The sequence below is a fragment of the Callospermophilus lateralis genome, chromosome 10 (assembly GCF_048772815.1).
Source record: "Callospermophilus lateralis isolate mCalLat2 chromosome 10, mCalLat2.hap1, whole genome shotgun sequence".
Classification (NCBI taxonomy): domain Eukaryota; kingdom Metazoa; phylum Chordata; class Mammalia; order Rodentia; family Sciuridae; genus Callospermophilus; species Callospermophilus lateralis.
Window position 1 is genome coordinate 129,277,567 of NC_135314.1, and position 24,273 is coordinate 129,301,839.

The 24,273-nt window shown below is 38.6% G+C and overlaps 1 protein-coding gene across 1 annotated transcript in view; it reads right to left on the reverse strand.

The window, feature by feature from the left end:
• LOC143408187 (collagen alpha-4(VI) chain-like) overlaps positions 1-24,273 on the reverse strand; it is an 81,892-nt gene that overhangs the window by 47,933 nt on the left and 9,686 nt on the right. Inside the window, exons 5-12 of the mRNA XM_076867632.2 lie at positions 22,315-22,944; positions 18,310-18,855; positions 17,380-17,934; positions 12,248-12,570; positions 10,794-10,872; positions 8,797-8,942; positions 8,547-8,639; positions 4,611-4,664 (exon numbers count right to left, since the gene is read on the reverse strand). Of these exons, the coding sequence (XP_076723747.2) occupies positions 4,611-4,664; positions 8,547-8,639; positions 8,797-8,942; positions 10,794-10,872; positions 12,248-12,570; positions 17,380-17,934; positions 18,310-18,855; positions 22,315-22,944 (2,426 nt within the window). The remainder of the gene's footprint in view (positions 1-4,610; positions 4,665-8,546; positions 8,640-8,796; positions 8,943-10,793; positions 10,873-12,247; positions 12,571-17,379; positions 17,935-18,309; positions 18,856-22,314; positions 22,945-24,273) is intronic.

The following is a 24,273-nucleotide window of genomic DNA, read 5'->3' on the forward strand; positions in this document are numbered from 1 at the left end:
ATTAAATATGAATTAGAAAGTCTCACACAACCCATGAGCTTCAATCAAAAGAAAATCTACATTTGTAACATCTAATTTAGACTTAATAAGGTCAGAAAATACAGAAGCTGCTTGGGACTATAAATAGGCACATGATAAAGTGAGAAGCACTCTGGATCCTTTTATTAAGAACCTGAATTCAGGTCTGAGTTCTGCTTCCAACTTGTTTGGTGATCTTGGACTGTTACATGATTCCACGAATCACAATTGTCCCCATTTATGAATGTGGATCCAGAAAACACTGATTCTAATGATTTCACAGGATTGCTACATTGACTACAGGAGATACCATATAGGAAATATTTCACAAACCATGTGACTGGACAAATGAGGTGCTCTATATTTAAAGGTAGCAGGCAGGCAGGGTGGCCCATAATCCCAGCTGCTTGGGAGGCTGAGGCAGGAGGATCACAAGTTCAAAGCCAGCCTCAGCAATTTAGCAAGGACCTAAGCAACTCGGCGAGAGGGCTGGGAATGTGGCTCAGTGGTTAAGCACCCCTAGGTTCAATCCCTGGTGCCAAAAAATAATAGTAATAATAATTAAAAATAAAAATAAAGGTAGCAAGAGATAATTTAAAAACACAGGTACTGGCATCAAACAGGTTTGGACACATCTAAAACATTCTTTTTTTAATATTTATTTTTTAAAAGTAGCTGGACACAATACCTTTATTTATTTATTTATTTTATGTGGTGCTGAGGATCAAGCCCAGGGCCTCGCATATGCTAGACGAGCGCTCTACCACTAAGCCACAATCCCAGCCCCTATAACATTCTTTATGTGATCTTAGCAGGTCACTCTCTGCACATTCCTACCACCCCATCTATAAAATGAAACTATTCATATATACATGAAGGTTGTGACAAAAATCAAATGTAATAACATTCACAAAATGCCTAAAGCAAGGCTTGATACTAAATACTGTCTGTTCTCTTCCCTTCTCCCTAGTCTACCTGCATTTCTAAGTGTATGGTGTTTAAGTTTCATCTGGAAAAGTTAATCTTAATGTTTCTACCATACTAAGCCACTCACTCAAGATTGATAAATTTTTTGAATTTATAGAATTCGTGAGTCTGGCACATTGTATTTTTCCAAAGCTGGACATCAATATCTCCCATCCCACACTCTGTGACCTGCCACTCCTCCATCTAAGAGGAGTCTGATTCCCTCCCCTTGAATATGGTCTGGGCTCAGTGATTGGCTTCCAACCAGCAGGATGAGAGAGACATTGTGAGGCTACTTTCTGAGACTCTGTCAGCAGCCTCGTGGTTTCAGCCTTGGTCTCTGGGAATGGTCACTCACAGGGGGACCTTCCCTGTAGGGAATGCTCCCTCTCAGACCCAGGAGCCCTGAGGTTCATGCTCAGCCTGTCCTTCCACCATCCCAGCAAAGGGTCCAGACAAGTGACAGAAAATGCCACCTTGGCATTGGGTCCTCTGGTCCCAGCTTCTACAGCCCAAGAAGTTCTTATCAACTCAGCTGAGACCCCAGATATAGAGAAAAGAGCCATCCTACTTCTGTTCCCTTTTTGGCTTCCCCACCCACAGATTCCATGAACATAATAAAATTATTACTTAATGCCACAAAGTTGGAAGGGGTTTCAGGAGAAAGGAAATCAGTTAGTAAGAGATAACCAGAACAATGAGCTGTTTGCACTTATAAATCTTCAACTTGATCCTACAAATGGGATTTCAGAGCCCCATTCTGAAACCATTCCATCTGCACAGAGAGGTCTCTGCCTGCCACTGCTCAGGCCAGTGTGACCTGTTCGGGAGAAAAAGACAGTAAGAGTCATTCAGAGGAAAATGCCTGGCAACGTCACCTTCTGTTTAGAGAATGGCATTAAAAAAAAAAAAAATGAGACTGGCTAGAACTGCTCTGGCAAATACAATAGCCACAGCAAGAGTGTCCACTGAGCTTTCAAAACGTGTCTAATCTAAAGTGGGATGTGCTACAAATGTACAGTACCAGATCTTGAAGACAACTTATTTTAAGATATCTCATTAATTTTATATTAATTACATGTTAAAATGATATTTTAGATATGTTGGGCTTAACAAAATGAATTATTAAAATCAACTCTACCTGTTTCCTTTTACTTTAAAGTGGCTACTATAAAATTTAAAATTATATATGTCCCTTGCATATATCTTGGTTTTACAATGTTATAACAGCAGAGAAAGGGAACAAAAATCATCTCCTCTGGATGGACAAGGCCTTATTAGTCCTGTTTTGTCTGAAATCGGAATCACTAGTCCAGTGGGCTGGACAGACTTTAAGTAATTTCTTCCAACTTGAGTCAAGCTCATTGAATTACCAGTCCAGCAGAAAAAAAAATTAAGTAACATCTAAAGGACATTTTAAATCATCATAAAAGTGAGAATGAATATTTTCACCACTTCAAAATGAAATAGCAAAAATATGACACCTTCCATTCCTGTCTGTATTTCTAACATTTAAGGCTCTGCTTAGTGAGAAAACAGAGAAAAGCTGAGCAATTATCCCATAAACCTAGTTTAAGAAGAGGATCAGGGGCTGGGGCTAGGGCTCAGGGGTAGTTCAGAATGCCCAAACATTCAGAATAATAAAAACAATGTGCTAATCCATGTGGAGCAAGGAAACTGTGAGTGTACATGTCCCAGGGGCTCACAAAGTGTGCTGAGAATTCCTTCTGTCCCCAGAACCCACTTACCAGGGTCCAAAGTTTAAATTATTAAAAACACTCAAGTGTTATTTTCCTTTTTTTTTACTCTTACTCTTCCCCAAGTGTATGGCAGGGTTTTAAGAAGCCACACAGCAAGTGTCATCACAGCAGACCAAATACAGAAACCGACGTGCAAATCCAGCCTTCTTCCAATCAGCTAAATACATCAAACGATGTCACTCTTCTCACTAATTTTTTTGTCAAACATGATTATTTTTCACAAAGGAAAGTGACCATTACGCTAACATGCCTTTGCCATTTTGAAATAAGATAATAAGTAAATAATTCAAGAGTTGTCTCAGCTTTAATTTCTATCAATAGATAGAAACCACAAGAACAAAAATTCTTCAAGATCCTCAATAATTTTTAAGTATGAGGATCAAGGCACAGGGACGTGCAGAGATGTTGGTCAGACAGAATAGACTTTCAGTCACAAGTAATTTCTGAGGAGCTAATATACAGCATGGTGACTTTACACTTACCAAATCCCAAGAATTATATATGGCATTTAAGTATTATATACTTGGAATTTGGAAAGAGGGTATATCCTAAATATTCTCACCATAGGAAACAAAGGTAACCATGTGAGGTGATGGATGTGTTAACTAACTTGATTCTGGTAATCCCTTCACGATACATAGTACATCAAATCATCCCATTACACACTGAGTTGTACAACTTCACTTGTCAATTATATTTCAATAAATCTGCATAGGAAATAAGTGCAAAGATATTTTGAAACCAAAAATGTGAGAACCATGGTATACATACAAAATTGAAATAGGCATCTGTGACAATCTAGTTTTTCATTATTGAAAATTAAGTGAAAAACATGGGTTTTTTTAATGCTTACCCTTCCCCAAGTGTATGGCAGGGTTTTTAAGAAGCCACACAGCAAGTGACATCACAGCCTCATATGGTATTTATATGATGGAATAAAAATCATCTCTACTACATTCCAGTCTCCTAGCTCAGAATTTTCCCTATAACATACTTTTTTTTTTCCTCCACCAGTGATCACATGATAAATAACTTCACTTGTCTAAAATGTTCCCAGCGGTGTATCCAGGGTTACATGCCAACCATCAGTGATCAGCTGTAATTCCACCACCTTCTTGGCTACCCAGGAAGGTATCAGAATTGACCTTGCCATAAGAATGGGCTTGGGGACTGGGTTTGCAGCTCAATGGTAGAGCACTTGCCTTGCATATGTGAGGCTCTGGGTTGGATCCTCAGCAGCACATAAGAATAAATAAATAAAAATAAAGGTATTGTGTCCATCTACAACTTAAAAAAATTTTTTTTCAATCCTTAAAAAAAAAAAAAGAATGGGCTTGGATTTTCTTCAATTTTTTTTGTTTGTTTAACCACTTACATATGTAGCTCAATAATAATAACAAATTATCTGCAATTTAGATCATTGGTGAGCAACTGCTCTTATATGCATTTGGGACCACATTCTCAGATCAAATTCCCTGAACAAAAAACAAAATGACCACCATTCATCATTAAACACCTTCCAGAGACTACATCTTTAAAAACTTGTAAGCATGACATTGGTTATAATAAATTGTAATTTTAGATATTTTAAACCCACTTAAATGACAGATGAGAAAAACTTTCATGACTTAAATGCCAGCTAAGTATTGCTAATATTTGACCCATTTTGCCATATTCTTTGAAAGGAAAGAAATAAGATGCATGGTACATAAAAGGAGGCTGGATTTGATCAGTGCACATCATATGCATGTATTGAACTATCACACTGATCCCCATTAATATGTACAATTAAAACATGTTAATCAAAAATAAAATAAAATAAAAATAGCCTAACCTATAAAAAAAAAAAGAAAATTTAGTACTTACATATTCACCTTCTTTACCAGGATGACCAGGAAACCCAGAAAAACCCTTCTCTCCCTGAAAAAAAGATTAAAAAATTAAAATACAAGTAAGTTGGACTCTTAAGTTCTTCATTTCTCAAATTTAGGTAAAATACAGTGATAAAGTGCCCCTGAGTTAAATCCCCAGTACCAAAAAAGAAAAGAAAAAAAAAATTTAGGTGAAATAAAAATCGTTAATAATAAATATCCTTGTTTTACTGATTTGACATTTTATTGAAAATCTACTAGATACTGGAAACCATATGCCAAGATATATAAAAACAAGTATTTTGAGCTTGTGTTCCAGGAAAATGTGAATACCTGTTTGTTTTAATAATTAGAAAATAAAACTATTATTATTTTTCTAAAATGCTTTTTTAAGCCATTCTATTCTGAAAATTCAAAGGCCAATATCTAGTTAAAAGATTAAGGAAAATCATTATTGACCTTGTTTTAGAAAAGAGCAGTAAGTAAAAGGGTTACCAATCATCTGACTCATGAAAAAGGTTGTTTATTTCTGAATGACTCAACTGTTTAGTCTTTTTTTTTTTTTTTTTACTTCTTTTTACATACCTAAACACAAACTATATCCTCTCAAGGAAGTCTGGCTTACCTTTTATAGCTTAAAATGTTTATTTAGTCTAAAACTGCAAACCTTATTTTTTTAAAAACAGCTTTTTATTAAACAACAAAGCAGAACTGCAACACACATTTTAAATATTTGTAAATTAGATCACAAAAGTGATGCAAAATGGTTGCAATCTATTATATATTCATACAGCTAAAGTCATTCATCAAATCTTATACTAATCTCTAAAATCAGTCCATGATTAAAAGCCATCCAAATCTAATAACCATAAGCTATATTAGTGGATCTCTTTTCCTATCATAAAATTTTATTATTATTTCTGATAATAAGTCCCTTATTAAGTGGAATCCTCAAACTAAATATTTTTAAATTGTTCAAGAATAACTAAAACTCTGCCAACCAAGTAGTTCAATTTACAGATAATTCTAGGAAAACAAGTGAGATAAAATACTGAGATGAGGATTACCAATAATTATACATGAATAAATACATTTATTCATGGTTCTGATACTAATTCAAGCTCTTAAGGAATTTTGCAAAAGTTGATCTACTGGGTACTACAAATAAACCTTGAGATCAAATTCTGTAATGAGTCTCCCTAATATGTGGCTTACATAACGTAATTCAAACTAAATCCACTTTCATATATATTCTCCCAAAAGGTAGACTCTGCCAGAGATAACACGAATCTGGAGGAAAAAAAAAATATTTGGAATTGGTCACTACTACTTACCAAGTTCTCTTCCACCCAATTTCTATTTTTCCTCAAGATTGTCTATATTTCACACACACTCACACATGCCCAGAACTTGTACCTTTTCAGATACTAAGTGGGCTATTTTGTGCAAAAGGAAGTTTTTAACAAATCTTTCCAATATGAGGATTCAGTTTCACAGAAAAATCTTCTTTTATAATCTCAATCAACCATCCTGTCTTATTGGTAAATATCACAAATGGCAAGCCCTGGCTAAGAAAGCATCTTATTTTGCTTACATTTCAACAATTAAGAGTTCAGGATACTCTCCAAAGTGATTTACTATTAAAATTACTTTTTTCCAGTGTGAAATCTTCCCCTCCCCTTAGGGGAAGGGAAACAGGGAGGAAGAGGCAAATGGAGAAGAGACTCCAGAGGGTAGAGAGGATACAGAAATCTGTATACCCAGTATATGATTTGGGTCACTTTTTCACAATGTGGTAGTTACTTTCTTGTACATCTTACTAAACCTATAAGAAAAGACAGTGCTAAACTTATACATCAAAGCAAATATCATCTTCACAAGAACTCAATGAGGCCACGAAGATACTGTAACTTTTGGAATCTATCCAAGTTTCAAAGGAAAAAAGAAAATTAGCAGTCTGGAAAAAAAGAGGGGGCGGGGGATCAACCCCCAACTTTCTCTTGCTTTTTGTGTCAGTTATTTGAAAAACACTAGAAGCAGACAGGAGGTTTCCTATATATTGTCCAAGAACTTGGTTTTTTATTTTTCTTTCTTAACTGCATCTACTCTTGCAGGGAGATCTTGAAGGTATGTGTGTGTTGAAGTTCTAACACTTGATTAATAAGTTGTGTTTTTTCCTCCATTTCCACCTGATTTTTAGCATCAGAATCGGATCAGTAGTCATCATCTCCTGTAACAAATTTTTAGGCCTTGAGTACAACAAAATTCTGGATGAATGGTCTTCTGTTTGAGGCAACAGGAGTGGGTGGGACTGGGGGAAGCCCTTTTGTGATCCACAAAGACATGAAAGTCAGTACAACTAGCTGAGCCAGGACAGGCAGAAAGGAGACAAACAGCGAAGGAAAGAGGGACTGTAATTTTAAAATATCTAAAAATACACGAACGCCCTCACCTTCTCTCCCCAGGCATGTTCTCCTCCAGGCCTGAATTCTTAGGAGGTCCAATAAATCTTAGAGTACTATAAGTCCGATTATTTAGTCCCTACATATTTCATTGTTTTACAGAATGTACTTTTAGATGGATTAAAAGAAGCCTAGAGAGATAATGTTTAAAAACTATGACTCGGATAGAGTCCAAGAGCTGTTTATTCACCAGATTAACATCAACCTAAAGATTCTGAGAAAAAAAAAGGCGGGGGAGGGACCTGCTCCATGCTCCGCAATCAAAGGGATCAAGCTCATTAGGCTGACGCCACCCCTGCAAGCACCCCATGTTCACTATTTGCAAGAGCAGTCCAGGACCCCAAAAGCACATCTCACTCAGCACCCACACTCCCCCTGCCTTTGAGAGCATGCCCGGCTCTGCTTTCCTAAATAAACCTCTGCACTTCTTTCCATGTGTCCTGAAATTCCTTCCTGCAGCCCAAGTCAAAAACCTGCCAGGGCTGAACGCAGGTCTCCTTTCCCTTCTGGAGGAACCTCTTGAGACTCCTATCCAGTGACACAATCACTGAACTCTAAACAGAAAGAGCACAGCAATCAAATTTCAAAACATTTTCTGAGTTGCCAAGAACACAGGTCAAGAAGTTCCCAAACTTGATTTTCGGATTCTCAATTCTGATATGAAAGAACAGGAGTGGGGGAGCTAATGCTAAGACATAACTATAATTTATTTTTAAAAGGTAGTTATACTCTCTTTATTATACTAAGTTAACAAGATTAACCTGAAAAGCCAGTAAGAGCTCACTCCAAGAAGTTCATGGAAAAATCTTCCAAAGAGAATCAACAAGTCTCACTCAACCTTACATGTGGATCTGTGACTGTGTCCACATCATAAAGCTATAGTCCCTGCGAGAAGGAACCTTGCCTGCCCTGGATACCTGGGGACCATTTTTGATGACTTACTCCCCCGCCTTACAAGTGTTGCATACTTATTTCCCTATCAATTTGCTTAGAATTAACAGAGATGTAGATTAACTGCTACATGAAACCAGCAATTGCATCTTTTCTCAATGTTAATGCTATAAAAAATAATGTTAGATAAAAAGGGGAAAGGCATTTACTACAATAAAAACAGCAGCTAATGGACAAGTAAAAATCTGGTAGGTAAGTGAAAATTTCTCTGCCATGGCAGAATTCGTGACATTATTTGTCAGTTATTAAGTAGGCAGCACAATATAGCAGAAAGAACAGGAAACTTGGAGTCGGGTAGACAAGTGGGGTTTAAACCTCATGACTGCAAGTTTGGGAAAGCAACTTCCCCTCTCTGAGCCTCAATTTCACTTATATAAAATAACAGCAACCTTGAAAGTTTGTTAAGAGGAAAAAATTAGGAAGGGTTTATAAAATACGTAGTGTAGAACCTAGTGCATGGTGAATAGTGGACTGTCATCTCTCTTCCCTTCCCCATCCACACCCAAAAAAATTCTTACCTTCCTCCCAGGAAACCCATGATCACCTCTGTACCCATCTTCTCCAAAACACTTGGCATACATATTGCAGCAGGTTCTTTCCACAATTGTGTCCTGAAAAACAGAATCCATATCACATATGATTTTTTTTCCATCCATACTGACCTGTATCACATTATACAATAAAACAGACAAAATTCCCTCAAGGTTTTACAAATTATCATAATTATTAGGACCTAGTGAAAGATGGTGTATAAAAAGTAGAACTTACAAGTTGCTTCAGTAAGACGCTTGGGAGGGATTGTAGAGTGATGCTCAGAGGCTGTGTATATGAAAATCCTCTGCCAAATTCTAGCTCCTGAAGCTCTTCTAATTTATGCACACCTTCCAGGGCAATGATTAGGAGCCCAGAGAATCCTTTGAAAGATCAACAGATGGGAGATTTATTTGCATGTCCTTTGAATGGCCTTTGTCTCAGCCCCACATATTCATCTGTCATTCCACCATTCCCATATCCTGAATCCGCCATGTTAATACACAAACTAGTTCACAGCATTCTTCTTGAAGAATTGTTCCAATACCTTTCACTCCCACCAGTTGAAAGTTAGCAGTTAAAATGGAACAAAAAATACACTCACAGCTCTCTCATACCTCCTACTTTTTTCATATCATAGATAGTTTTCTGCCCTTACTGTATTGTTACATCCTTCTAAACCCATCCCTGAAATCAACTTATGGTTCACTCTTAGAAATAGTGGTTATCATTGTGACTCCTTATGCACTTTCTGGTTCCCTTTCTTAAGGATGCACAATAGGACCACACTTCTTTGGGAAAATTATAAACTCTCAGTGAAACTTAATTCCCTACCAGTAAAATAGTTTAAGTAAGAAGTGATCATGTGGCTTGCTCTTGCCAGTGAAATGTGAGAAGTGACATGTGGCACTCCTGGGGAAGAAGTTTTAAGAGTAGCGCATAATTAGCCCCATCTCCTTTCCCCTGCCCCAGCAATTACAAAAGCATCTGTTGGGAAACATCCTCCTGCACCCTGAGTCTTTGAGTGACAAATAGGAAGCATGAAATGAACATGTTCTTACCAATTTAAGCTGAGATTTGGAGATAGCTTATTAATACTGCATAGCCTATTCTTCCAATGCACTTACTAAGAGCTTATCTGGATTTGTCTACACAACAGATAACAAAGGGGCAAGAATAATTTAGAAATTCAGCTAGAACTCACCATGTTTGTTGAATGTCAGAACAAATATTACTGTTGATATTATGGACAAATACAAATCAACTTTTTATTATTGTAAATAAGTTGCGGAAAACCTCATAGTTAAAAGTTGTGTACACAACCTTAATTATTCATTAGAAATAAATTCTTGGCAAATGGAATTGCTGACCTACCAAGGAGGCAAAGTTTACTGTTTCTTGTCACCTCCTCCCAAATGTCTTCCAGAAAAGTTGCAAAAATTTAAACCTCCAGGGGCAATCTACCAGGTAAATTAAGCTGGAGGCAAGTTATCACAGAAAATATCCATCATATCATTAACCATCCCCAGCAGAACATGTTGAATATACTCTACCAAGGGAAAAAAAAAAAAAAGATGAAGGGAACTTGAACAAGTCAAGTGGCTGAGTGTTCATCCTGGATTTGCTTTAGAGCTTTGTGACTCAAAAATGGGAACTGGCAGAGCCACTGCATACCGTTGAACAAATCGTGCTGCACAAGGACGTCCAGCAGAGGGAGCAAACGTGCACCGAAATCCAGCCACCCGGCCCCTCAGCACTCCAGCAGCCCAAGCGCAGGGTTGCACTCACTGGACACCTTCTAATTTCAAAATATGCCATATAGATAAGCGCAGCAAGCCTTGGAGACGGAAAGGAAGGAAAAAGTGGAAAGGGGGTAAGAAGTAGGGAGCGTTTAGAGGAAATGGAAGTGCAAAGAATAAGGCCCAGTTTGAGGCTGAAACCAGAGTTTAGGGGGAAAAAAGAAAAAAGAAAAAAAAACCCACGCTCAGAAGCAGATGCCAGGTTGGTAAACTGGCCAGCTGTCTTAACCAGAGAGATCCCGAAGTCAAAGATGCTAAGAGCAAGAGGTGTCTCTCAGTCCTAAATACCCCTGGCTCTTACAAAGGAGGAGAATGGGGATCAGCTTCTGGGGACTGAGCTCCATCGACTTGGGCTAACACACCCTCTGGAGAGTTGCAGAGCCTCAGTGCCTGGTGGGAGGAGCCCGAGCAAGGGAGGGCAACTCCGCCCCTTACCTCTGCTGCGGAGGAGCTCCGAAGCTCTCTTCAGTCTCTCTAAATCATCGTCCAGTCCATCTGTAAACACTAAAAGGACCTGTGGGGGTGGGGAGGGAGGAAAGGAAGAGAAAGGGAGAGAGAGGGAAGCCAAGGGATCAAAATGAGGAGGAAGGAAGGGGGGAAATGGATGCTATAAATTGCACATTTCTTAAAAATGAGACTGAACTTTTCTAACTGGGCTTCACTTTTCACCTATTCATTTGTTATTTTATTACACATTCATATTTGTCAACCTCCCCTTTCCCCTGGAGAAGAAAGGGGGGGAGGGGATGTGTGCCAGCTTAAACTCTTCACTAAAAAATGCTTTCTTAAACCCGGCCAGGTGATGCACACCAACTCTGGAGGCTGAGGCAAGAGGATACAAGTTCAAGGCCAGGCTCAGCAACAGCGACACCCAGTCTTAAATTTTTAAAAAAAAAAAAAGGCTGGACATGTAGTTCTGTGGCTCATAGTAAAGCACCCCTGGGTTCAATCCCCAGTATTTAAAAAAAAAAAAAAAAAAAAAAAAACTCCAAAAAGAAGGATGGGAGGGGGTGTTTTTTGTTGTTTTTAGTGCGGGGTATTGTTATTTTTGTTGGTTTTCTATGCATTTTCCACAATTAAAATGTGTCAACTTTATTCATAGAAAATTTTAGTTTAAAAAATAAATTATGTTTGTCAAGAAATCCATTGAATGGGGGCTGGGGTTGTGGCTCAGTGATACAGTGCTCGCCTAGCAAGTGTGAGGCCCCGGGTTTGATCCTCAGCACCACATAAAAATAAATAAAATAAAGATATATTAAAAAAGAAAGAAAGAAATCCATTGGATGCATGATCTAAGGAAAACTCAAATGTAAATTACAAAGCTTGGGAATGTCACTTAATCAATGTCACATGAAATCTTGTGTCTATGAGGACTTATGGAGTATATAGTTAGGCACAGCCAGAAGGGAGGAAGGGGCCTGAGCAGTGGGCTTCACTAGAGAGCCATTAACTGTCACTAAAGACAGTCCAAGGTGCTGGCTGGAAAAACAGTGGACCAACTCCGTAATAGTTGATAATAGTCAATAATAGTAATGAGTTACCATAAGAAACAAAGGGGTCTTAAAATATACTTCAAATTGACTTTGGAATGAGTTTATGCCACAGAAAAATCAGGATCACTAAACTTTGGACAATTTGAGGGCAGACTTTATTCTTTCATCCCTACAGGCATTTTTTAGTACAGAGCCTCTAGGGCTCAATAAATATTTACTGATTGAACGGAGAATATATCTTTAGTTGATTCTCAATAGGCAAGAGTATGGTTTTCTTCTTATGTAGACTTTCCAATAAAGAACATTTCCACTGACATGGGTTACAAAAGATAGAAGGTCCTCATTCTATCCTGACTAATGGCTCCATAGCATGGGTTCTCAGCATGAATTAATTACCTTTACTTTAGCAGAAGAAAGGTTGATAGCATTATCTCCCAAGGATTGTAAAAAGTCTACATCCATATGGCTGTTCTTCTCAACCTGATGAGCCAAGAACTTCTGGATGGTCTCATCACTGTATTTCTCAAAGCCTGAGTCAAAGATAAGCTGACCGTCTGAGCCAGGAAGCAAGTAGCGGAACCTTGGGTTGATCTGACCAGGAGTACCACAGCTGAGGTTGGAAAGCAAAGCCAGCTGCTGCATCAACTCTGGAAGTTTCTGCTGAACTTGCTTTGCAGGAGTTGAAATATCAATTCCTATAGACAAATCCATGCTGCATCCTTTGAAGGTGAAGAAGAAATAAAATTACAGTTACAGACAGTATCCTTCAAGCTGGTCTTAAAAGAAGCACCTGAAAAGAAGTACAAGCTAAAGAATGGTGGTTGTTTAAGCCTGGGATTGTTTGTTACACAGTAAAAGCTAACTGACACAATGCATACTGCTTCATGCCTCCGTCTCTGCAGATCCTGTACCCTCTTGCCTGAAGTGTTTTCTCATTCTCTGTCCTGATTTGGTTGACTTATACAAGTCCTTCAAGTAGAAGTTCAAGTGCCTGCTCCACCCACCCCCAAGCAATCTCTGATTCTTGACCCCATCTCCTCAGATTAAGTTATAAAGTGTCCCCAAATGTCCATTGTGATTTTACTTGACCTTCTCCCCGACTAAACAAGGTTCCTTAAGGGTAGGTACTATGTCATCTTATTTTCCCGTGGCCTAACACAGACGCTCATTAAATGTTTGATGAGTGGGTGCAGAAGGGGCTATAAATGAACCTTAAGTCTCTTTCAGTGTTATTTGTAACTATTTTTTCCTCCACTGGAAGTTTTCCTCCTCATCTACCAATCACACTTACACCTTTTTTTAGGGGTGTGAGAGATCTTAGAAAAGGTCAAGACTAAATATTATCCTGAGTTTTCTGCTTCCTCTGCCTGAAAATTGTTAAACCCTCCTGGGGAGGCTTTATCAAGAATTTGAAGGCACCCGGATATTTCAGGTTATACCTACACTCTCAGGTGTATAATGAGACCATTCACAAAATTCCACTGAGGATGCAAACATTAGTGGTCACAGCTGGGCTAGAATCTACATGAATGAGTTGAAATATAAATTATCAACAATTAAAGGGCCACTTGTGAACAAAAGCATAATTTAAGACTAAGCAAAGCAAGATAGGTGATGTGGACATTTTCTCCTTAAACATTCTTATACTGCAATATTTAATTCAATAAAAACAAAACTGCAGATCTGGGGGAGACCCTTCACCAATGAAAAAGGACATGAACGAAATAGTTTAAAGTTTCCTAAGGACATGAGATCCAGGGCTGAGCCATGAATTTTTAATTCCCTAAATATCATACTCCATACTAGCTGGCCAGATATGTTTCTGGAATTGCCAAGACAGAAAATGTGTCCCTCTCCTCCTTTCATTAAAAACAGCTTGGTTTTAATTTGTCTTTTAAATCTCTAGTTCAAATTCATAAGAAAGAACTTTTACTGATTTAATCCCATTTCTATATTAGACCTATTTTCAGGGGAAAAAAGGGATTTTCTTTTATCATAATGGTATATTATTCTGACATTTTCTAATTTACATTTTTTTCCCTAGAACATTTTCAGCTGGCTTTATTCTGTAATTGACAAAGGCAAGAAGCAATATCTTTCCCTTGTTAATGGAGAAGGTTGAACCTTGGCAGATAATCTCTAAGGTCTAGGTCTTTTTCAGCTTTGTGATTCCAGAATTCTGTAATTAATTATATTCCAGCTATTATTAAAGTGTCTAGCCAATTTCATGCAGAAAGTTAAAGACAAAGTTGAAGATAAACATAAATCTTAATTTACTGCATTTTGTGAAATAAATTGAAAAGAAAAGCAGGAATCCTGTATTTCTTCTCTCCAGGATAATGTCTACTTGTTTATAAACAAAAATAGGACCTTGGTGCCTGAAGAATTTGCACTACTTAATGCAGGATAGCCCATAATCCATGCTTATTTTGAAAATAATTATACACATGCATTCCTTTCAAATCATTTCCAAATTCACCTCAACTACGGCGAAGAAATGATCTTCTTTAGACAGTGTAAGCAAAGATATTTATTTAATGGTCTATAAAATTGGACTTTAAAGGTTTTATAGGAATTGGCTGTGGTGGCACACGCCTATAATCCCAGAGGCTGGGGAGGCTGAGGCAGGAGGATCTCGATTTCAAAGCCAGCCTCAGCAATGGCAAGACACTAAGCAACTCAGTGATACCCTGTATCTAAATAAAATTCAAAACAGGTCTGGGGATGTGGTTCAGTGGTTCAGTGTCCCTGAGTTCAATCCCTGGTATCAAAAAAAAAAAAATTGTTTTTTGATAGGATGCAGAGATCTCATCCTAGTATTCCAAAATTAAGCCTCCACCTCCAAAATAAATGCTGGTGCACTTTGGGCCCCAGCTTCTCATTAAAAGGCTCCCTATGCATACATAAAGATTAGTTCTTGGGTTTTTGACATCAAACTACTGGAGAATCCAAACCCTGCCTCCAATACTTTCCAACTGTGTTTATTATCTTCTCTCTCTCTCTCTCTCTCTCTCTCTCTCTCTCTCTCTCTCTGCCTTGTTTTTCTCCTCTGTAAATTGGGCATCATAATAATAGCATAAGTTTCACATGGAGTTGATGGGATTAGTAGATGTTTGTGTACTGTCCAACACGTTAGAAACCATGCTGTGCACACAGTGGAAGAGCCACATTAAGAATCTCAATTGTGCCCTACCTGGAGATGGCCCTGCCTTGAGATCTCTAGTTATATGAAATAATATATTATTGCTTAAGTTGTGTCCTCTATAGGTAAAAACATCCTAATTGATAAGAAGATCTTTTTTTGATACTTGTGAAATATCCAGTAAGACAGAGGGTGAGAAAGTGCTTTGTAAATGTCAAAAGCCCATGTTCTGCCTCCAGGTGGAAGGTGGTAGAACCTTGTCAAGAGACACGTAAGTAGAAGCACGGAGGTGAGCCATCTTCCCTCCCCTTTTTTCAACCTAAAAGTATTCAATAAAAACCTCTAAATCCAATTAATAGTGTATATATATTTAGAGACAAAATTATAAAATGATCTTCTATATATTTTCTAGGAATGCTGAGCTTCCTAAGTTCCACATACTTTGTTCTACATGATTCTGTTCTCTACCTTATCACACGATGCTATGCTATACTATATGCATCCTAGACACTCTATGCTGTACCACGCCATCCTTGTGATGCTTCTCTACCCTATCATATATGTCTCCCCCTCCTTGAATAGTGGTCTGAGGACCCACGTGAGGGCCTGTTAGAAATGCAGGCTCCCACCCCTGACCTACTGAATCAAAATCTGCACTTTCACAAGATATCTAGGTGACTCAAAAATATGTTTAAGTGTGAAAGATCCTGTTACCCTCTGCTCTAGTGTACCAAATCAAAAGGCAGCAGAATGCAATTTTTAGCACATAAATTCTAGAACCTGATTGCTTCGACTCAAACTTCAGCTCTGCTATTAACTTGGGTCAAAAAACCCAATTGATCTATGTCTTGAGTTCCTTTCTCATTTTTTAAAATAGTATCTATGTCATAGAGCTATATAAAGATTAAATGTTTTAATATATAAAAGCCCTTGAAGCAGTCTCTCTCTCTCTCTCTCTCTCTCTCTCTCTCTCTCTCTCTCTCTCTCTCTCTCTCTCACACACACACACACACACACACACACACACACTCACTATTTAAAGGCTAGCTATTCTGATGATAACGTGGCTTGCTGTAAAACCTCACTGCATATGGGTATGAGCTGGAGCTTTCCTTATAAACATTTTCTAGGTCTGTCTTCCCTGGGAAAGAAGAGCAGAAGAATAGAGCCAGGCTGTCAGGAGGAGAAACACCTGTCTCTAGCCATTGTTATTTTAGAAAAAAGCTTGAGTAGCACATGCCTGTCATCCCAGCAGCTCAGGAAGCTGAGGCAGGAGGATTGCGAGTTCAAAGTCAGCCTCAGCAAAAGTGAGGCACTAAGCAACTCAGTGAGACCTTGTCTCTAAATAAAATACAAAATAGGGCTGGGAATGTGGCTTAGTGGTTGAGTGCCCCTGAGTTCAATCCCTGGTAGCAAAGTAAAAAGAAAAAGAAAGCAAGTTTGAGGGGGAAAAAACTGGATTGAAAGTGGGATGTGGTGGCACATTCCTGTAATCCCAGCTACCGGGGAGGCTGGGGCAGGAAGATCACAAGTTCTAGGTCAGCCTCAACAACTTAACAAAGACCCTGTTTCAAAATAAAAAATAAAATGCTGCAAATGTAGCTCAGCAATAGAGCACAGTGGATCCAATCCTGAATACCACAGAAAAGGAGAGGAGGGATTAAAGATGACCTTGCCGTACTAAAGCCGATTGGCAACAAAGCAGAGGAACCCTTGTAGAGCACCTCATACCAAAGGTGATGTTTTCTAATAGCCCTATTATATATAACTCTTATGCATCAATTTTTCAAAAACCATGTTCAAACACACACCAAAAGAAGACCATGTTCTCTGTTTCATAGGAGAGACTGCCTAAATGATATTGTCTTCTGCTTTATTTTCCTGTTGCCTAACCCTTCAGAGGGTTGTGCTCACACACTCCAGTCTGGTTTATCTTTGCTATAAGGAATAAGAGGAAGAGCTGTGAGGAATTGTGGGGATGGAGTTCTGAGAAGGTTCAGGCCTCTCAAGACCAGAGTGGTTCAGTTGGGGATGCAGCTCAGTGGTAGGGTGTCTGCCTGGGGTGCAAGAAGCTCTGGGTTTGATCCCTAGCACCACAAATAAAGATATACAACAGTGCTTCCTGCTTTGTGTAGGCACTTGTAACTAAATAAGTAGAAACACATTTTTGAAAAAAACAAAAAGAGACCATAGTAGTGATTATGGAAATAATCAAAATAATCCCCAGGAGAAGGTGAACCACAGTGTCAAGTGCCTAGATCCTAAAAAGTCAACTTCCCATCCACCCCCCGTCTACCTGGAAGGATCAAGTTTTACATTAACAGAGCCAACTGGGTTCCTGACACCTATGATGACTTGTGAGTCAAATAATTTCTCTGTCACTCACCTTGTGGATTGCAGACTTTATAAAGAATTTGCTTCTCCAGGTTCTGCAGGGACTCAAATTTCTCTTCATAGTATATGTTATCCCTATCATTCGTAATCTCAAAAAGCTGGGAACTTTTGGCTTCTCCCACCCCAATGGCAAAAATAATTATGTTTCTGTCCCTGAGAGCCTTGGCTGGTAGGGCTACATTATCCTGAGAGACCCCATCCGTGATCACAATCAAATATTGAAGAATATTGGGTCTCCCTCCTCTTGAACTGTCAAAAAAAGGCAGAGTGAAGTTCAAGGCTTTCCCCGTGCGGGTACCATCATTCATTTGCTGGACAGCCAAGATGGCTCTGCGAATGTCCACCTTTGAGGAATACTGGTTGAGCCTGAATTCTTCCTGAGGGGTTGAGCTGAACTGCAAAAGGCCAATCTGAATTTCATCAGCACTGATATTGGATTGGTTCACCATCCTCTCCATGAATTCCTTCATCTTTTCAAAGTCTTTTGGGGAGATAGATTCTGAACCATCTATCAGGAAGATAATGTCAGCTTTTCTATTCTTACAGGCTGGGAGGAAAAAGAGCAGAACAGAATATTCATTCAGAGTCTGAAACTAATTAATTCCAAGTTCCCAGGGATAGTCTGGGATAACATACACAGCATGAAAAGATTTCAAAGGGAATGGAAGAGGAAGTCAATAAAATTAAATTTCTGTAACTCAACACAGACCATTCTCAAAATAAGAAACAGCTATTTATTTGGTAATGCTATAAAATTTGACCAGCTTGGTTTATTCCAGGTCAGTGTCACTTTAGCATGCTCATGACTGACTTGTCGACAGTGAATCACACTTAGAGAATGAAGCCTATTCGAGTAGATTAGACACATATAACTTGAGAAAGAGAAAGTGAAGTAAAAAAAAAAAAAAAAAAAAAGTCTTACTCTCTGAGGAGCAGATGTCCTGTACCACTTCTTGTTGGATGGCCTTCAAGGAATCAAATTCATACACAAAAAACACCTTGTCTTTTGCTATTTCCTGAAGCTCAGTAACGTCAGCATCTCTTACTCCAATAGCATAAATGACGATTCCGTCTACCCTCAATCTCTCCGCAGCCTCAGCCACGGGGTCTGAAGATTTGCCATCAGTGATGACTATAAGATATTGAGCCACATTGATTCGGGCTGTGTCTGCAAAGACCCGAGTCATGTTACTCAGGGCCTCCCCAGTCGCAGTACCACCTCCTCCCTGCTGGATGTCATCAATGGCTGCCTTTAGCTCTGCCACGCTGGTGTACTGGCTGAGGATAAATTTGCTTTTCATTTTGTCTGAGTACTGAATGACTCCAAATCTCACTCTGTCAGGTCCGATCTGAAACATCTTTATCACCTCATTCATGAACACCTTCATTTCAAGAAAATCCTCTGGGCCGATGCTGCCAGACCCATCCATAAGGAAGTAAATATCTGCCTTCTCAATATTCACGCAACCTGGGCAATGAGAAGAGGAAACAACCTGTTAGAAGAGAGTCTGAGGTGGGGTATAGTCAAAGCCATGGATCTGATTTCCACCGTGTTCCCCTACCACTCATTGTCCCCTGGGTATTCCTTGGCCAAGAGCATGATCAACCTACATATGAGCAAACCAGAGTGCCTGGGAGAGAAACAGCCTCCAACCAATGTCTGGAAGGGTTTAGATAAATACCCCAGTTCCCTTGTCCTCTGGTGGGATAACTCCAAAGTGAATTCTACTGTTTCTCTTGAGGACCTACCAGAACTGGGCACCAATTCCCTACAGCAATAGCCTAGAATTTACTTTTCACTCTCTGTTGGCTGTCTCCCCTTTCCAGTCTATATTTTTTTTCTTTTTCCTCCCTTTCCATTCTTGATATCCCACCCCTTACCAATATCCCTTAAGGTCACCCCCAGATAAATTCCTCACATCCCAATCCTTGTCACAGAGTCTATTTGATCATAATCACTGAATGCATGAAGTAAATATAACTTGACATTTCACAAATGGGAAAGTTAAGAATAAAAGTTAAAAATTACCTATGAATCGTCTCCATTTCCATCATCCTGTATCAAACCCAAGTCACTTTTTTTTTTTAAATGCATGGGCAAGAGTGCAACTTTCTGAAATTTAATTTAATTAATTTAAATTAATCTGATTCAAACTAATTTAAAACTTTCAGTTTTAAATGAGCCTAACTTAAACCACTCACTTTGTATTAAGACCTAGATTGCAAAGGCTCCTAGATTTTGACAGCAGGCTTGGCTCCTTCGCAGCTGAATTTCCTAATCTGTCAAACAGGATCTCAACTCCTACTCAAGAAACTCATTGTGAGGCATAAGTAAAATCATGTAAACACAACAGAGCTGAGTGTTAAAAATTTTTATAATTAAAATTATCCAGTGTTTTTTTTATTTGCTCTTTTTAGTTATACATGGCAGTAGAATGTATTTTGGTATATATATATATATATATATATATATATATTATAACATTCTATATATTTTTGTCATCTAGCAAGTTCCTCAAAAAGAGTGAAACACTTTTCTCCTCACCTTTTTAAGTGAAGTCAGACAGCCTCGTGTTATTCATCTCTGCATTCCCCTGACCCAGAGGAGAACTAAGGGCCTTTCCATGTTCCCTAGCTAAAGGGGAAATGGTCTGAGGTCAGAGTTGATCTCCCCTATTCAGGCCTTTATTTGGGAAGACCTAGGTTCATGCAATATGTGTGACATAACTTACATTAAAAGAGAGAGAGAGAGAGAGAGAGAGAGGAGATAGAAATAGACATACAGAAATAGACATACAGCATACAGATGAGAGAGATGAATTTCATCTTAATGAAACTCAAATTTAATTAGTCACCCTGTATTTCATCTGGCAACCCTACCTTAGAGGATCACACATTGGAAATGCGGGTGGCTTAGAGGGGTAGAGAGAAAAGTAGTCTGCCCCTGTGGTATGTATTAGCTGTATCCTGGAGACTAGGAGGTGGGGAAGTTGTGGGAACATAGGGCAGAAACTGGAATATTGCTTGGAGACAGCTATATGGTTGCCTGGAGTCTGAGAAAAGAACCACTGTGCAGGAAGAGGCATCTCTCTCTAAAAGGCAGCATGCAGCAGTGGCCCAAAACAGCTCCACCCTAACCCACTGTGCAGAGGAGTCAGGGGCCCTGAGCACTGCCTGGCATATACATTCTTTTCAGTCTTGGCAAATGAAGGGTTTGGGGGGTTGGGGGAGATTATCTTACCATCTGGATACCACTGGGCATCCAGAGCTATTACCCGCATCATGTGCTTAGCAGGGTGTCACATAAATAATAGCAAATGACCAATACATGGTAGATATTATGATCATTATGATCATCCAGTATGGAATTCTGGTAGAAATCATCAATGCTTCTATTTATCTCTGAACTTTCCCCACCAATATCTCCTCTAGACTCAGGGATAATTTTCCCATTTTCAGATTTCTTCTTAGCTGAAGAAAAGAAGTCAGCTCTCAACACTTGATAACTGTTTATGACTCAGACTCCTAAAAACAGGGAGTGGACAAGGAAATAAAACTCATCTTTAACAATTTTGTTTCTCATTCCCAGAGAAAAAGACTAAAAATGCAGGTCAAAGAGAAAGATGGAAACTTATTTACATATTTCATATTTATAGACCTCAGGACAAGTAATCAAGAAATTACAAGATCATTCAGCATTTTTTTTAAACTCAGTAATTTTTTCCCCTGAAGATATAATCACAGCCTTGAATTTTTAAGTCAGATATCTACATGTCAATGATTCTCATTTTTAAGTCTATGATTCTAATTTGAATTTAAGAAATACCAGCAGAGGTGAGCAAAAATAGAAAAGCAGGCAGATAGCAATAAGGATGTTTATGACAGCGAGGAAGTGGCAAATGGAGATTCAAACTTTAGGCATTTTTACTCCCAAACATATACACGGTTTTTTTGTTTTGTTTTATTGTTTTAGCTGCATATAGAGTAGGAACTCTTCTAACTAACCTAACTAACCTCCACCTAAGTAACTCATCAGATAAATTGCTGCTCTCCTTTCCTTCTGTAAAACATGAATTTGCTCCCACAAAACACTGAGTGCCCAAAGTCTGCTTTGCTCTGTGGAAAATAAGCTAACTACGATAGAGGTGGGTTTGCTCCCAGCCAGTTTATGGCAGTTTTATTATAATTACACAATTAATAAGATATTGTGCAAATCAATAAGACACAATTGTGAATAAAGAGGTGTACTGTATCTATGAAAACCAGGTTAAATGCTTAAAAAATAATAAAGGTAAGTTGTTTCCAAAAAATTGTTAATATGCTAGGTAGCACTACAAAAGACAGGATGTTTGACACCATGAAAACTGGGAAGGATTTCTGTACTTGGATTATCTCAGAAATGGCTAAATTCTCTTCTCATTCAAAGGAAACTGAAATCAGAAATTACATGCAATATGCTACTTTATGGTTTACGAAAAAAAAAAAAAAAAAACACAGAAATCCAATATTCAAAGAAGCCTTGGCAATGGGTGTGGTGGCACACTCCTGTAATCCCAGAAGCTGGGGAGGCTGAGCCAGGAGGATCATGAGCTCAAAGCCAGCCTCAGCAATGGCGAGGCACTGAGCAACTCAGTGAGCTTCCATCTCTAAATAAAATACAAAATAGGGCTGGGGATGTGGCTCAGTGGTTGAGCTCCCCTGAGTTCAATCTCCAGAACCAAAAAAAAAAAAAAAGAATGTTCACTATTCATATTCTTAAAAAGAAAAAAAATAAAGACAGAAATTTCTGTTTTGGGTTTCTCTCTTTTAACAAATTGACTCTGGAATTTTTTCTCTTCTGTCAGGTAGAGAGGTAGGCACACAGAGCAAGCAAAGTAAAAGCTTTGAAAAGAAAAAAATTAATCAAATTTGGAAAAGGCCTTCCTACCTTCTTGTAGGGTATAGCCCATCCCAGGAAAGAACGCCTTCTTGCCCACAATCTCAGGGCAGAGCTGGTTCTTAAGCTTGCTTCCCACAACGAAGAGCTGCAAAAAAGATTCAAGGGGGATGGCATGCTTCCAAGGAGGATATGTGGCCATCTTCTCCAGGTCCTTGCTCTCTGAGGCATGCTGGGTACCAACTGCGTAGATGGTCACCCCTGCCCTGCGTAGGTGAGAAGCGGGTCTGGACACACTGTCCTGAGAGAAACCTTCTGTGATGACCACAGCTATCTGCCGCACACCTTGGTGGGATCGGCCACCCTTCTCCTGAATGAAAACTTCATTCCTCAGGAAATCCAAAGCAGCACCAGTCTTTGTCCTTCCTCTTCTTCCCTGGTAAGTTAATTTGTCCAAATGCTCCAAGATTTTGGCTGAACTCTGAAATGTATCCAGTGAAAATTCAAGTCGTGGTTCCTCGCTGTAGAAAACCAAGGCAATTCTCAAGGCATCAGGACGAATGCTTAGAGAGTTGACAGTCGTCTTTAGGAAATTGACAACTTGTTGAAAGTTGGATTGCCTAGCCCTGCTAAATTCCTCGATGAGGAATACTAAGTCAGCTGGGATAGCAGTTGGACATGCTGTAAACAACCAAAACAGAAAGAAGTGTACTTGCATGAGAGTAGAGAAATAAAGACAATATTCACATATAAAGTTATATGTGTCTACTACAATAATATTTTGGTTATTATGAATTATAATAATATCCGAACTTCATTCATTTTTGCACTTCAAGTTTTTATTTTCCCCAAATTTTTATTGGTGCATTATAATTACATATAGTAGTGGGATTCACTGTTACATTCATACATACACATGATATAACAATATGATTTGGTCAATATCATTCCCCAGTATTTCCTCTTTCCTTTCCTTCCTCCCTTCCCACTCCCTTTCCTCTATTCTAATGGTCTCCCTTTGCTTTTCATGAGACATCCCCTCTTCTTTTCCTTTTTCCTCTCTAACTTCCACTTATAAAAGAATATATGCAACTTTTGACCTTCTGAGTTTGGCTTATTTCACTTAACATAATGCTCTCAAGTTCCATTCATTTTCCTGTGAATGACATAATTTTGATCTTCTTTATGGCTGAGTAAAACTCCATTGTGTATATATACCCTATTTTCTTTATCCATTCATTCATTGACAGACACCTAGGCTGGTTCCCCAGTGGGTATGTATATATCCCCAGAGTGTGATGACTTTAATTCTTCAGGATAAATAATGAGGAATGATATTGCAGGGTCATTTGGTCCTGTCTTTTGAAAAACCTTCATACTGATTTCCATAGTGGTTGTACTAATTTGCCATCCTGCCAACATTCTCTCCAGCATTTATTATGGCTTGTATTCTTGAAGGCTGCCATTCTAACTGGAGTGAAATGAAATATCAGCAAGTTTTGATTTGCATTTCCCAACTTCATGCACTTTAGAATATAGTGGAAGTCTTTGTTTGACAAAGAACATCACACGGTCCATGACTATCTCAAAATTCTCACAAGAAAGAATAGTCACATCATTTGCAAACTATGTAAAGATAAGAATATCCACAATAAAGTACTGAAGATCATTTTTCAACTTATCTAAGTGTCTTAGAAGAATTAGTCTAGACTAGTTGTTTTTTTTTTTTTTCCTTTGTTTTACTAGTTTCAAGAAGTCTTGGGACAAATTCTCTTTTATAGGTCTGAAACCTCCTCCATTTAATAATATTTTTCCTCTCTCAATGAAAGTTGGAAATAGCAAAGTATAACTAATCTGTACACCTTTCTCTTGATAACTCTCATGTTATTTCAACAGAGGCGATATGAAAGATTATAGGGTCCTGTGAAAAATCCTTGTCCAAATATTGAGTTAGCTGACTGTTTTATTTTGGTATAAAAGGACCTTCCCTTCTGCCTGCCTCAAATGGAA